The sequence below is a fragment of the Poecilia formosa genome, unplaced genomic scaffold, assembly GCF_000485575.1.
Source record: "Poecilia formosa unplaced genomic scaffold, Poecilia_formosa-5.1.2 Scaffold2222, whole genome shotgun sequence".
Lineage (NCBI taxonomy): Eukaryota > Metazoa > Chordata > Actinopteri > Cyprinodontiformes > Poeciliidae > Poecilia > Poecilia formosa.
The window spans coordinates 5,969-22,101 of NW_006802161.1; the positions used below are offsets into that span (position 1 = coordinate 5,969).

The 16,133-nt window shown below is 35.7% G+C and overlaps 1 protein-coding gene across 2 annotated transcripts; it reads left to right on the forward strand.

Moving 5' to 3' along the window:
- Positions 1 to 3,324: 3,324 nt before the first annotated feature.
- On the forward strand, positions 3,325 to 15,596 carry LOC103133068 (ras-related protein Rap-1b). 2 transcript variants are annotated; one of them, XM_007544833.2, is made up of 8 exons: positions 3,325 to 3,429; positions 8,992 to 9,065; positions 10,094 to 10,162; positions 10,603 to 10,659; positions 10,733 to 10,873; positions 11,964 to 12,107; positions 12,184 to 12,276; positions 12,889 to 15,596. In XM_007544833.2, the coding sequence occupies exons 2-7, from the start codon at positions 9,009 to 9,011 to the stop codon at positions 12,268 to 12,270; spliced, it is 555 nt and encodes a 184-aa protein (XP_007544895.1). In that variant the 5' UTR covers positions 3,325 to 3,429; positions 8,992 to 9,008; the 3' UTR covers positions 12,271 to 12,276; positions 12,889 to 15,596. The 2 variants fall into 2 exon arrangements, with proteins under 2 accessions (XP_007544895.1, XP_007544896.1); XM_007544834.2 differs by having other exon boundaries at positions 3,332 to 3,429; positions 8,989 to 9,065.
- The last annotated feature ends 537 nt before the right edge of the window (positions 15,597 to 16,133 follow it).

The following is a 16,133-nucleotide window of genomic DNA, read 5'->3' on the forward strand; positions in this document are numbered from 1 at the left end:
TTCATCTGGTCTCTTAGCAACATGTGAATATCGGTGAGCCCGGATCATTGACATGCTGATGATTTTACCTCTTTGAAGCTCGGTAATTTATTCTGCTCTGATGGGCCGCCTGTAGAAAAGGTGAGAGCTGTGTGGGAGGGAGCAGAATAATTTAATTTGGGGAAAAAAACAAGATCAAAATGACCAAATGTCACAATTTAACAGCAAGGAGTTGAAATCTCCTCTATTGTTGCGTCCAGGTTGTTTATTTTTTGTCGTTTTGGGTGAAAAATGAGCAGAACTTTACATGAAGCAAACAAACAGACTTAGAGGAAGTGTGTGTCAGTGAAAGGGAAGCTGGTTGGGTGGAGGGCCACTCTATTCTCGGTGACTCCTTCCTGTTTGGGTGTGGCTTCACAGCAGAAAACGCCTCGTCCTGCGGGGCTTCGGCTGGCTGGACATCCTGCAGATCTGCTGGGTTTTTGAAGATCAGTTTCAGTAACTGAGAAGCATGTGGGGCCGTCGAGGCGTTGGCATCACAGCTACGCTGTGACGCCCACACACAATCGCCACGTCATTTTCGGTTCTTTTTGTTGTCACTTTGACACAAACTGCAAACAGGAAGGACAATTAACAGGAAGGACAATTATTTCACAGTTTCTGCCCAGTCATCTCAAAATGGAGAGGAAAAATAGATATTTAAATAAAACACAATTTTTAATTGCCATAACTGTTCAGAGAAATGACAGTTTGCATTATTTTGTTGCGTTAATAAGCTTTAATTACAACTTTTGTCAAAACATTTCAGATTTTTAATTTATCTTTTATATGTGTTTCTATGTGTTGAGTGAAAAATTAGTGATCAGAATCACAATTAAGACTTTATCTGTGCAGTAGAAACATTTTTGCAATAGAGGGAAAAATGGGTAAATTTAAACTATTTGTGAGGGACAACATTTATTAAATTTAAACTGCAAAAATGAATTTGATGTGGTATTTTATTTTTTAATTTTAACTGCTCAGTAATAAACAATTTTTAATAAAGTTCTACATTTTTGTTATGTAACTTCACAGTTTCTGCCAGCCATCACCATCGGAAAAGAAAACAATTTTTTATAGCTGTAACTGTTTAGAGAAACATTTGTTATTGTATCTTTATTTTGTTTGTTTAACTTGACAAAAGATTTTGCATTGTCAGTAGATTTGTTAAATTCTTGAAATTATTCAATGTATCGTCTTTTTTGCATGTGTTGAGTGAAAGTTTAACAATCAAAATCATAATTAAGACTTTAGCTGATAGGAGTAGAACATACCAAACACTGAAATATAACAGTGAGCCGAGATTACCGCCCTGAGGAACTCCACTAAGTAAACTCGCTCAACCAGTGAACTACTGAAAGATTCAGGATCAAAATCACAATTAAGACTTGAACTGAATAAGACAAAAATCAGACTGAAACATGTTATTGTGTCATCCACAAAGCAACGGATATCAAAGAGAGCAGAGAGTCGGGCCCTGAGGAACTCCAGAACATTAAATTGCAGAACCTGAATATTTGATAGATATTTTTTCTGAGTAAAAGTTTTAAAGTTACACGAAGCTGAATAATCAGCAACCAAGAGAGCAAACAACTCTGGTGTTGCTCTACGTTTCCTTAATTGTTAGTTTGGGAAAAGCCAAACCAGAGTTTTCTGCTGTTTATCATAATTAACCTGTTTATGTTTCTGTGTTGCTCCACTGTTTAACACTTAGGTTCATCGATGTGTACTCTGATGCAACTCACAGAGCAGCAACAACGTTTGCCAATATTTATTTTGGTTATGTTTTCTTCCTGAAAGACCTGGCAGGAAATACTCGGCCAGGTCAAAAAGGAGCCTGCAGTCATCTTGGAATATCCCCGTGTCATCAGAGAAGAAACAATCCATTTATGAAATTAATGAAATAAATAAGGTCGTTTAGCACTTTCAGGTAGCCTGCTGACCTCATGATGTTGTTGAACTTTAACCTGACCAGCTGTAGACACCTCAGGTCATAGCGTTGACCCCACAGGAAGCCACAGTATCAGCCTTTCTTCTAATCCTGATGTGCCCATCAGTGTGGAAGAGGGTAAATCTGGATCACATGACTTTTTCCACGCTTTCTTGCAAACTGAAGCCATTTTATACACTTAGCATCACTGATTAGTGGTTTTCTTGTGGCTAAACAAACATCTTTTCCATGCCTACAGTGTATTTTGACAAGGAAACGTATTTCTGTTTTGGATTTTTAAACATTGGTTGTGTTAATCTAATATTTGAAATTAAACTGAACCAGAATAAAAGTAATTTATGCTTCAGGAAGCGGGAACCAGCTGTAAAAGATTGAAAAAATATGTTACAAGACAGAATTAGAGCAAAACCGGAAATTAGACATTCTGCCTTCAAAATAAAGTGTTACCAAACGACAAAAACCAGCCAGAATAACTGAATCTATTGGCGTTACATATAAAAGCAAATTTTTATCAATGCTCATTTTAAAGCAAGATGCTAAGGATTTCCTGTTTTAGTTTTATAGATGTATTTTAAATAATAATTAAAAAAAAACAACAAAAAACTATGTTGTCATCCAAGCTAATTTCTGAAATGTACAAACAACAGAAGTATCTGGAATATAACTAGTTGCTCCGTGATAAAATGAAATTATTATATAATATTTTAAACAGTTTTACTTTCATTTGATCTTACTAATTATGTTTCAAATTAACATGTCTTAATTTTGTCAAATAGACAAGTTTGTGGGTTAAAACTATTTAGTCTGGGTTTTGAACGGCAGACTTTATTGCAATAAAGTAATAATGCCATTACTTTATCTACCAAGCAGTCTACTAATAATTTTAAAATGTAAATATGTCAAAAAATACAATTGACCTATCGTCAATTGTATTAGTTAAATATTCTTGTATAATTTCAATGTAAAGTTTCTTTCTAAATTACTTTCTGAACACATCACCTGTCCATCACACTCATACTTAAGAATAATTTAGAAACTAATCAAACTGCAAATAGAATATTCAAAGCAACTGAATTTAAAATAAGCTTTTTTAAAAATAAAAAAATTATTTTTATTGGTATTTTACTGCTAATTTTATTGTCACTTTTTTCAATCAATGTTAATTTTATTTATTTTATCTTGTATCTACCTCTGTTGATGTGATTATTGTGAAGCGCTTTGTTGTAAATGTGCTATATTAATGAACTTTTGTGGCTTTGAGGACACGTTTTCCTCCCTGGAATATGTTCTGGTTCGTTGATGGTTTTATTTTGAAAATATTTTCCGGAAGCTGTCACGTTTACGGCGTCTAGCTTAACGTCAGCGCACAGGAGCGGCAGGAGGGAGCGGCTCTGGTCGAGAGAGCTTCACAGAAAGCGGGGGAGAGAGCGACGCGCAGCACAGCGGACGGGTGGATGACTGTAAGTACTGTCGCTGCTGATTTCCTCGTTTTTCTGCCTTTTCTTCTGATTCCATCCTCATTTAATGGATGGAGGTTAACCTCCGGTCGTATGAGAGCTAGTTTAGACAGACAGGAGCGGTCAGGGAGGTGGACAGGCCGGTGCCGAGGCGAACCGAGCTGGGCTGGGTTTGCGGAAGCGACCGACCGGCGGACAGACCGACGGACAGCTAACGGATGTTAGACAGCTGGGTGGCATCAGGGCGGCTGTCTCCCCGGCTCTGTATCCGATCGCTAGCGGAATGTTGGGGCTCTAGCTTATACTTTGCATCAGGTTCTCCAGGGGAGCGGGGCCTGCCGCATGAGCAGCCCAGACAGGGAGCGCTGTGGGGCGGCCGCGGCACGGAGGAACCCCCGCTGCTCTGCTGGAGGATAAAGAAAGGAAGTGAAGTGAGACTGAGTGGAGGAGTTCAGAGGATCCTGTCTGCCTCACACTGGGTCTGTTATTTCCACACAAAGCTCGGGTTTATTCCCTTGCTTGTTGTAATGTCAGCAGCAAACAGAGGAGTATTGACAGGCCCCACCTAGTTCTGCTGGACTCAGGGATCTGTGGCGGTTCGGCCCAACTTCACTCCAGCAGATTAAACTGTAGTCAGGAAAAAAGGCAGGTTGTTTAATAAAGCTGCACGGTGATGAAATAAAACAACAGGTTCTGATGAAGTTCTGATTAATCAGTGGTACTTTCACTAACTGGGCCTCTTGTGTCACATATAAACAAACTGCAGATGCTGGTTCAGAAACAACAAACAACACAAATAAAGTCTGGTACCAACATGTGTGGGTATGCAGGCGAAGAAATGCTCTGTGTTAAGATACAAGTCTTTTTATATTCATATCACAGCAGCTTAAACTGGATTTAATCTGAAACAGTAATAAAATTAACAAATAATCAAATCTTAGGGTGTAAAAATAGAAAATTCTGCTGTAATTTATGTCTGTCAACAATATTTACAGAAAATAATCCCAATAAATCCTGAATTTAATTTTAAATGTTAAGCAAAAGTATTCACGATGAAGTTTGTCCAGTTAGAAAATCACATTTAAGACAGCGACAAAGTTATTTAACAAATAAATATTACAGTCAAGTCCTGAAAATGAGAATAAAAAACAATGTTAAGTTTAATTGGTTGATTAAGCAGAAATAGATGAGCATTTTAAAGTGTTTTTATTTAATACATTAATCAACCATCAGGATCTTACGCTCCAGCTAAAGCTGAAGAAAACATTTATCTACAAGATCTTATCTGAGCTTTTATTTATTTTAGCAAATTAAAAATGTTTCTTATGCAAGGACAGAGTTCAAATGTCAGAGTTGGGTAAAAAGATAGAAAATAAAGAGGAAGTTGTTGACTGAAAACATGAACTTGTCACAGCTGAGCTGAGAAACGAGGTCATCTCAGTTTCTTTGCTGCAGTTTGAAACTAAACATTTGATAAATTAGTGAAGTTAAACTTTCTGAGCTGCAGAGAAGCAGAAGTTAAAAGTTTCCATCAGTCCAGTGCAGCTCCAGGCCTTACTGGACTTACTGGTTTTCTGTTGCTTTAATTACAACTAAAAACACTTTACAGTCTGATATAAGAGACATTTTGTTTCAAACTACCCAGAAATCATACAAAAATACATTATCTTGATATATTAAGGTGATTATTACACTAAGTGGAACCAAACAGTTTAAAGAAGTTATTTATATTAACCTTCACGTCTCAGCTGCTTCTTTATCCTTCCATCACTGACATTAATATTATTAACGATCACATCGGATTAAAATAATTTATTTTTTTATAAACAAGGCCTTCCTTCTATCACTTGATCGCAGAAATGAACAAAAGACCGACAGACTTCCTCAGATCTCAGTGACTTTTCCAGCTGCTGGTTTTGGTTTTATTGGAGATATTTGAATAAAATATCCAGCAGGAATCACCCAAATCTTCAAATATATAATCTGATGAGTCAAAGTCATTCTTTAATCAACTTATTTTATTGTTTTTCAGCTTTTAGAGAGTTAAAGTTGATTGCTTTTCTGAGACTTCTGGTGTTTGTGGAGCAAAGAAAACTAAAAACTATTAATTAGTGAAGAGTTCTGGTTCCGACTGGGAGAAATTCTGATTGATTGATTTATTTTTTAACAAAGAAATTACAGGATTATCCCCACCTCTGGATTATACTGATATAGTTTATTATGTTATTAAACTCAAATTGCATGCTGCTGTTTGATTTTAGGTTAAAAATGGTGAAAATTCTCAGTTTTGATGCATTTACTGACTTAAAAAGAAAATCAGGAATTTCATTACCTTGAGGGAAAACTGGCTGATTCTGATATGGAGTCTCTATTTGGTCTTCTTTTTAACTAAATTTAAATGATTACTTCATGTTTTACCCTTTTTATTAAAAACTAAAAAGAAAATTAAATTTCTATTGGGGCTAAACTAAAAACAAAAACCTGTTTACTTATTTACCTGTGTAAATATTTGCTTTTCTTTTGACTTATTTCTGTAATTTCTTCTACTTCTGTCTATATTTTTGGGAGAAAACGGCATGAATTAAACATTTATATTCAAACGAATGATGAACAGCAGCAGCAGCTGGTGTTTCAGACTCGACTGAAAACTTGATGTAGGTTTTTGATTGGATTTAAATCACAATTTAAATGGCAGCAAACATCGACGTAGCGCCTCATCTCCTGTTGTGTTTATTGTAATTTAGTGGTAAAATGAGGCGTTTGGAACCTTACCTCTGATCTTTAACTTGCCTCCTGTTGTGACGTGTTCAAGGTTTCGTGTTTTAGTCGTGATGTTCTGGGAAATTTCAGATTCCTGAGTCCTGACTCGTCTTGACTTGCAGCATCGATATGCGGCGCGCCATCGAGAAACAAGCCCTTTTTACAGAGCCTGAGGCTACAAAATCTGCCTCTGCCGATGCGTTCAGGAGCAGTCCGAACATTGAAACTCAGAGTCATGGATGTCTAGTTCGGGCTTGCTCGCTGAGATTCCTATAACAATCTGCAGATGGAGAAATCTGCAGATTTATTTGAGTTTTTTAATGATTTATTTTTTCCTTACGATCTCCTGAACGTCTCTGCTCCACAAATAAACGTCTTCAGGAACAAATCAGGATTAAAATCTGTTCCTGCTTCATTTCGTGTGGATATGTTGGAGCCTGAAAGGCAGGAATAACTCTAGGAATACAACTAACGATTATTTTGATGATTAATTGAAAACATTTCTTACACATTCTGCTGAATATTCATTTACACAACATTAGAAATGCATTAAAGGATCCAAATAAACGATTGTTTCTTATTTAAGTAAGAAAATAAACATTTTATTGCTGAAAATGCAATATTACAGAATTCAAACCAGATGAAGCTAAAACATTGACAGACAAAGAAGGTTTTTGTCTTAAATGTAAATATATTTTATGCAGTTTTGGTTGTTTTTTTTCACCCATTTTTCAGAATCTGTATGATCCAGTTAGTGATTAATCGATTGCTAAATTGGTTGACGATTATTTCCATACTCGTTACGTCACGATTAATTGACCCAGGCCTACTAATTTTATTACTAATTTGAATTGGTGAGAATCATCAGGATTAATCGGATTAGTCATGACGGCTCAGCGTCCATAACTCTGGTTACGATTTTCTCCAATTAAGTTAATGTGACAATTATCGTAATTTTTTGTTCAAGTCAGCATTTTTAAACTTTTACTAATTTCTCTCATTTTAGGGTTTGGAAAATCTAGTTTCTAGATTAAAAATCCAGATTAAATCTCCCAAATTTAACCTTGCAACAGCAGAGTAGGTTGCAGTTCAGCCTTCGCACCACTAGATGTCACTTTATCCCCTAATATTGACCTTTAAAAATGTAAAAACATTTTAAATCGGCTGTTTTTCTCTGATTCTCAGCTGGTACTAAATTTAAACATCAGAGCAACACAAACAAGGTTTAAATGGGATGTTGTTGCTATGCAGCAGTGCAGGAGTTTCTGGGTAATTTGAGAATGTTTTCAAACAGTTGCCTGGTTACCGTTGCTAGGGGATTAGATGAAGATATGAGTAGCCAACAGCTAATCAGCGAAGTATCACTTCACAGCTGGACTCTGTTGTGTTTTTAAAGTAATCCTACAAGAGTTATATTTAAGTTTTGGAGTGGTCTAGTCAAAGTTTAGAGTTAATGTCACCCCACAGTGGTGAAAATGACCACTAAATGTAAAAAAAAATGAGAGGGAATGGAAATGATTTCTGAGTTTATTTATAATAAGCGAGAAAAATCAGATTTTGTTTCTTAGTGTTTGATCAGTTTGTCTCTTAGATGTTTTGGATGAAATCTATGTTTTGCTGCTTTAAACATGGTTACCTCATCGCCATGGCAACCTCAGTGGCCCTCGTTAGCTGATTGTGAGCGTTTTTCTATCCGTGTGAGGACGGTGAGGCCGTTTCTTATTTTAGATCTAAGCTGAACACTTTAATTGATCCCGAAAAGGCGACAGATTTTCAGTTTGTCTTCACTTTATTTTTACATTTACTTTAAAAAAGCAGCAGAAATACTGACAGTATTAATGCCAGGTGATCAGTTCCTCTCAGTTTCTGCACCTTTTATGAACTTTGTGTCTAAATTCAGCCAAATAAAATTCAACCAGAGTATTATGGGCTGTCAGAATGATCTGCACTGCATGTTTTAAGTGTTAAAAAGCTCATCCTCCTGCTGTTAAAGTGACTTCTTTCACATATCTTCTGTTAAAACAGCTGATCATCGTAGTATTGTAGTTATTAATGTTGGTAAAAGTAGGACATTGTTTTAATAACAAAATTACACAATTTACAAGCATAAAATCTTTATCAATTACCTGTAGACATGATAAAAAATAATTTTTAAAGTTGAGTTAACAGCCAAACTCAGCTCTGAGAAAAGATTCAATATCTTACACAAAAAGCTCTTTAAAAATGTTACTTTAGTAAATATAAATCCTCTAATTCTACTCAACTATTAGCATTAAAATAATAAATATATATTACAGGATGTTAAATAGATGTAGTTTTTAATTAAAAGTAATGAGGTGTTTTTGGTTTAAAGTTTACTGAGTACTCTGAAACTATCAAGAGGCAGAAACATTTCATTTTAATTTTAACAGCTTCCTTTTAAAAATATATTTAATATATATTTCATGAGTTTTTTAAAAGAATAGTCCAAATTTAGTTGTTTTAATTAAATAAAAACATCTAAAGGTTCAAAACATTTTAAACCACATTAAAACTTTTATTTTTTTCAGCCTTTTGTCATGGTCAGATCTGTTTTGACTCTAAAGTTCTTCTGCCTGCGTTGCCGTGACGACGCTGGGCACTCACATGCCTGCGCATAGCAACCGTAACCAGGAAGGGGAGAATTCTGCCAGCTGTGTGATCACATGACCTGAAGCTGTTCTGAGTTTACCTGAGGGCTCAGCTGCAGGTGATGTGAGCTGCGCTCTGATTGGCCGCTCTAACGCTCCTCTCTCTCTCTCTCGCCCTCCGTCTCTCGCCCAGCAGACAGACAGACAGTCAGGATGCGTGAATATAAACTGGTTGTTTTAGGATCAGGAGGCGTCGGGAAGTCAGCGCTGGTAAGTCCTGCTAACACTTCCTGGTTGTTTTCCTGACAGTAAACATCTCAGAGCTGCTCTGCAAACAAAAACACACATTTAAATCAACATTTTACTGTTTAAAGTTCATTACTTTCCCCAGATTAAATTCAAAACATTGTTATGGACATTTGAGTAAAATAAAAATTGGGTGATATGGCTTAAAAATAATATATTTTCAGAGTTTAGTACTTTTTTCGGCTTATTGTCTCGCTCACCTTCTGTGAATTATTTGATGAAGTTCTACAAAAATTTCTGTTTTATTACAGAAAATAGTCATAATATTAGAAAATAATTAAATTACGATAAAAACTTTGTTTTAATGAGAGAAAAGTGACCAACTCTGTCCTGATACTTTTATGCTAATGTGTTTAAAGAAAGATTATATGCTTGTATTGAGTATTAAGTATTATTTTAAAACTTATACCAAAGTATAATTTCACAAGTTGTTCAACAAATCAAAATTTATTTTAAATTTATTTTAAAAAGTATTTAAATGTTGCAATTATTGTAACATTAAGATTTTATTCTGCTGATATAATTACTTTGTTTTTATAACAATAATAATATTAAACATTATCCTAGCTTTAATGCTCCATGGTAGAGTTGACGTGTAAATAAACAGAAGCTGTAAAACAAGATGGCCGCCTGGCTGACATCGCGTTGGTGACAAAAAATCCCAATTTTCCAAAAATCAAATTCATCCTAAAAATTCTGATCCAACGATGTTGAAGTTGGGTTTTAACCCAGTAAAAGCCTGTGGTTTATTATTTACTTCACAAAGTTGACAAAGATTTAAGAGTAAATGGTCTAAATTACATACAAATCAGAGTAAAACTCATTTTATTGCTTAGAAATTCAGATTTCACCTTTTGATAAAGGACTAATTGTTAACCAGACCTGGAAAATGAAGCATAAATACCTGTAAACATTTGGAAATGATGTTTTTTAATCAGTTTCCATGCTGATGAAGCTGCTCTTCATCTCCTCCTCTTCCTCTCTCTGTGCAGACGGTCCAGTTTGTTCAGGGAATCTTTGTGGAGAAATACGACCCGACGATAGAGGACTCGTACAGGAAGGTAGGAACCAGATTGTTTCTGATTGGCTGAAAGCAGAGAAACTGATATTATGGGATGTCCTGACGCAAGACCAATGCATGGCTTAATTTGTTTTATTCATGTATTTTATTTAGAAATAAAATGTCTAAATGTCTTTCAGTTATAATTATTTTCATACTAATTTGTATTAAATTAAACATTTTATATTCTATTTATCAAATTCTATTGATTTATTATATTTACACATTACTGAATAATTTCTTTGCTATACATATATTTATGCCCTTGTTTTTTAGTTTTTCTACATTTGTATTTTCTTTGTTTTTATTATGTTAAGCTAAACATATTTCAATTTATAGATTTTTAAGAAAACAATAAAATGTAAAATTGGGTGTTAAGCTACGTAAGTTTATGTAAAACGTTGGAGAATAACGTTGAGTTTTGACTTCCTGTCCCTGCAGCAAGTGGAGGTGGACGGGCAGCAGTGCATGCTGGAGATCCTGGACACGGCTGGAACAGTAAGAGCTGGTCAGAGGTCAGAGGTCAGCCGTACGTTTGAGCGTCTCCTCACCTCCACCGGTGTTTCCACAGGAGCAGTTCACGGCCATGAGGGACCTGTACATGAAGAACGGCCAGGGCTTCGCTCTGGTTTACTCCATCACCGCTCAGTCCACCTTCAACGACCTGCAGGATCTGAGAGAGCAGATCCTCAGAGTGAAGGACACCGAGGACGTACGACACACACACACACACACACACGCATCACTTCAACACGAGCCCACAAACCAGGATGGTCACAAATATTCAGCTGTCAGAAAGTACTAAAGTATTCCTGAAATAAATAAAAAAACTACTTCCTGTGAAATATTTAAAGCTACAAATGTCAAATTATAATCCATTTATAAATAATTAATGGAAGATTTAGGAAATATGGCGAGAAACAAAATCTAATTTCAGTCTTAAAAGTCTGAATTTATGCAGCTTTAATTTTTTTAACTCTGTGTGTAAAAACAAATTTTAAAGGTTAAAGGAAAAAAAAAGATGTTAAAAATAACTGACCTTTAGCTGTGCTGCCCCCTGCTGGTCAGTTTTCCCTCTTCCTGTTTCCTTTCACCTGTAAATGATTTAAAGGATTTATTTGGGATAATTAACATGGAGTCTTTGAAGTAATAAATGACCTCAATTAAAACATCTACCATATGTATTTATTTATTTTGTAAGACTGTAAGAAAATAATTTGCTATAAAGTTTTAGAATTAGGTTTTATATATATATATATTTTTTTAAAAACATGATTTAAACATTTAGTATTTTATTGACGAAAACACACGATTTTATCAAATAATAAGTGTTTATAATACATTTTTGTAAGATTATAATAAATAATTAGGATTTAAATGTAAAATAAGCCAGGATAGTCTTAATAGTTTTTTTTAATAATTAGATTTAAACGTTTTGATTTTTTTTTAAACTTTAAATAAAATAAATTCCTGCACAAACAATTTTAAGAAATATTAAACTCCAGCTTTACTAAATAATATTTTTATTTGCTAATAGTAAAAAAAACAAACAAATATTTTTAGTTATTTCATTTTTGTCAGATTATGGGAAAATAATGTGATGTAAAAAAAATTAATAAAAAAAAAAGTCAAAATTGTCTAATAGTGTTTTGAAGAACTAGACTTTGATGTTCAATGAAATAAACTGAATTTTAAATGTTACATTCATTGTTTATATCTCACTGTCAGATTATTTGAAAGCAAAAGGAAAAGGTCAGGATGAAGTAATTAGAAATAAGGAGATTTAATCGTCTCTGCTGCAGGTTCCCATGATCCTGGTGGGGAACAAATGCGACCTGGAGGTGGAGCGCGTCGTGGCCAAAGAGTCGGGCGTTGGCCTCGCCCGCCAGTGGAACTCCTGCGCCTTCCTGGAAACATCGGCCAAGAGCAAGATTAACGTCAACGAGGTGAGCGCACCTGAACCAAAAACCAAACGGCGTCTTCGCCCTCCAGAAACCGACAACGCGACGTTTGTTTCCGCAGATCTTCTACGACCTCGTCCGGCAGATCAACAGGAAGACTCCCGTTACAGGAAATACTCGCAAAAAGCCCGTCTGCCAACTTCTCTAATGACAGGTGAGTCAGAAACGCTTTCCACGCCAAAATGTTTCAGACCAAACAGCTTTTAGTGCCAGTCAACGGAAAGGAAAAAAGCTGTTTTCATTTATTAACCCGGCAGGAAGTCAATTTGCCTCTCATCGTTTTCAATTTTCTAACTGTCCTAGTTAAAGCCCCCCATGGTTTAAACTTAGCAGCTCTTCGTTTGCAGGATAACTGAATTAAAATGGCAAAGAAGAGAAACAAAGACGAAGCCTAGGAGTTTGTTTCTGCCTGGTTTGAAATGTTTTGACACTAAATATATATAATATGTAACTGTATTTACAAATTTCAGCTAAAATTTTCATTGTTGGCTGTAATTAAATATTTTAAAGAAACATTTCTATCCTGTTCAGACTCATTTTTGTGAACTTTGTTGGCCTTTTTAGAGTGGAATTTATTAACTTTATATTTATTTCAGAAATAATTTATTTGTATCGATCACAATTAATCGATTATTCAAATAATCAACTAATTAATTAAACATTAATACCCAAAGATTCGTAATATTAACATTAGTTTGATATTTAAATGTTAAACTCTTCATCCGTCACTTCCTGTTTACATTCTGTCTCTTTTACTGTCTTTTAGTTCCGACTTGACCGACAACCTTCAAGCCAACCAATCACAGAGCATCTTCCAGCTGGCCACGCCTCTTTAACACAACCACGGCATCATCGATATCAGCTAAACCCTCTGTTACCGTGACAACCATGTCCCATCCCCTCAGCGGAGACTGTTGCCTTGGAAACATTAAAAAATCCCTCAAAAAAAATCTGATGATGATGACGGTGATGGAGGAGGGCGGGCTTTTCCAAAAAACTTCCCAGATTAAAACTCCAGTTCCCATCATGCTCTCTGCTGAGGCTCTGCTCCGGGCTGGGGGAGCCGCCTACAACTGTTTTTATTTTTATTTTTTTGTTCCTTATCATTTATTTTTCTTTCACTTTTTGTTTTCCAGCATTTTTTTATTTTTTTTTTCAAATTCAACCGCATGCAGTTTGACCGTCAGCCATCTTGGCACTGCGGTTGCCACGGTGACGGCTGTCTGTGTGTACCACTCTGGTTAAACCTGTGGACCCTTACAGTGGTTATTATTATTATTATAATTATGGCAGTGCTTATTATTATTATAATTCTGTGTAAAAAGAAAAAGAAAAAAAAATTTAAGTCCGTTGATGTTTTTTAGTTCTAATTTCCGGGTGGGCGGGGCTAACTGTGTGCAGCAGGTCAAAGGTCAGCTCACTGTGTTGCTAAAGTTCAAACCGGTTCAGTTCAAAACTAAAAGTTAGCAGCAGTTTAAAATCCAGGTTTCAATAAAGCTGAGGAAATTTTCAGAGTGAATCATGTTCCACACAGGACAAACGTCAATATCAACAAAAATAAATACATTTATAAACTTAAAGTTAAGTTAATGTCTTAAAGCAGATCAGCTGTCATTTATGGTTCTACTGGGATTTATTGGGAAACTGAAAAGAGAAATAGGAAAATGTGTGAATTATGGAAGATTTGTTGGTGAATTCAGATTTTTTGTTTTTGATGGCATCTTAGCTTTAGCATTATTCCAAAGAAATAATTGATTTAGCTAGAAGGTATGCTAACAGCATTCTTCTAATTCAATGTACTGTAATTTTAAGAATAATTATAATATATAAAATAATTAATATCTATAAACACTAATGGTCCACTATTTGGAGGTATTAGCTTCATAAAATAAAACAAAATTAAATGCTACCTGGCTAGCCTACAACATTAGTGCTACCTTTAGCTTTTAGCTAAATTAATGCAACATTATCTTTAAGCTCTTGAAGCTACATAACTTTTAAGCTGTTGTTGCTAAAGTTACTACCTACTGCCACTTAAAGCTAATTGCTAATGTTATCATTAGTGCTAATACTAGCTTTAATTACTAACATTACGCTCTTGAAGCTACTTAATGATAACTTTTAAGCTCTAGTTGCTAAAGCTACTGCCACTTAAAGCCAATAGCTAATGTTAGCATTAATGCTAATACTAGCTTTAATTATTAACTTTAGGCTCTTGTAGGTTAGGTTATAGGTAAAAGGATATACTACCAACGAAACTATTAGTTAAAGTAATACTAGCTTTAGCTGTTAGCTTGAAGTGCCTGTAGCTGAAGCCAATTCTAAAATTAGTTGCTAGTAAGTTAGCATTTGTAACCGTTCTGTGTTTATTTTTGAAAGCTTTTCTTTTTTTGAGTAATAAATATTTGTACGTTGCTGTAAACTTGTGGATAAATATCAGTTGAGGAAGAGACAACTTTGATGAAAGGGTGAAGCTAGTGAGTTAGCGAACGTGTTAGCAGCACAGTGAGCTCAGTGAGAACCTGCAGTGATGGGCGAACATGTTGCCTTCAGACAGCAGACTCACACTGGTCCAGAATATTTATTTGGGAAAAATAACTGAGATGGAGTTACAGAAAACAGAAAAAGTATTTGTAGTTTGGGTTTAAAATTCATTCCCCAGGTGAGGATTTAGCCTGTGGAGCCGCACAAAGTTGGTGATCAGCGGATTATTTTTGTTTTTAATGAGTGTGGTGGCGTTACAGAACCAGTACGTCGGACCTCTGTGAGTTCTGCTGCGGTGTTGTACTGTGGTACGGCGCGGTACTGCTGCCAGTATTCTGCTTCTCCTCCAGTACGTTCAGTCATGTAGCATGTTGATGTTCAGTAAGTACTCGGTCTGACCTCCAGGAGATGCTGTGACGTTTGCATGCCGGTCAGAAGAGACGGAGGGTCTGTTTGCAGCCGCAGTGATCGGACCGCTATGTTTCTGCCAGCAGGGGGCGTCAGCGTGCTTAAACAGAATCTAACGCATTAATGTCTCGTTTTTTCAGTGCTTGATAATTTAATTTCCCCAGCTTTCTAAGAATGTGTTTTATAAATGCCTATGAATGTCCTTTTACCTCTTTGCAGCTACTTTTACACTGATTTCCTCGGATGTTTCAGTTAGTTGGTGTGTTTTGTGGGAGCCGCGGCTGCAGGCGGACCTTTCCGGCCTCCAAACATCGGGCTGCAGGGGCTTTCGTCATTTGCCAAACTCAGATTCTGGATGTCTGTTTGGAAATCTTTGTTTTAAAGAATATTGAGGCCTTAACAGTAGTAGTTGTACTAATAATTAGCATTTTTCAGTTGTGGGGTTTGTAAAAAAAAAAAATGTAATAAATGGAATAAAACTTTGTGATGTAGCTATAAGCAGATATGTTTGTGTGATGCTTTCAAAGGAAATGTAACAAAAGTTCAAATGGTGTGCAATAATAAACTTCTCCTGTCCTTTTATCTGCTTACACCCACATTACAGTGTTTTATGAACCATTTTATACGTTTAATTTAAATTGTTGGAATCCCCTAAAACTCCCAACTTTACGCTGAAGTGATAATTGCAACTGCAGCTAAATGCAAAGTGGAAAAAGTTCCCCATGATTGAAATAACGCCTTTTTTTTTATTTTTACACTGTATGGCACAGTGACCAGTGAAATGTAAAAGAAACCAGTTCAGCCAGTGAAGCGCCGGGCTAGAACTGGTATGGAGGTCATCTGAACTGGTTTCTTCGTTCCAGAAACCCGCAGCAGCAGGAGAGGCAGCAGAGTGGAGGGGGGCGAAGCCAAATGTAAAAACAAAACAAAACTAAGAAGCCTTAAATGAATAAAACTGGTGCAATTTTGTAACAGAAACACGTGTTGGTCGGTTATTCCCTCTTATTGATGGATAAGGATGTATTTCAAAGTTTCATATTATCCTATAAACTCTGATTTTTATTGGGGACAAGTTGACAAAATAATATACTAGGTGGTAAGAAAAGGATGCATAATTCT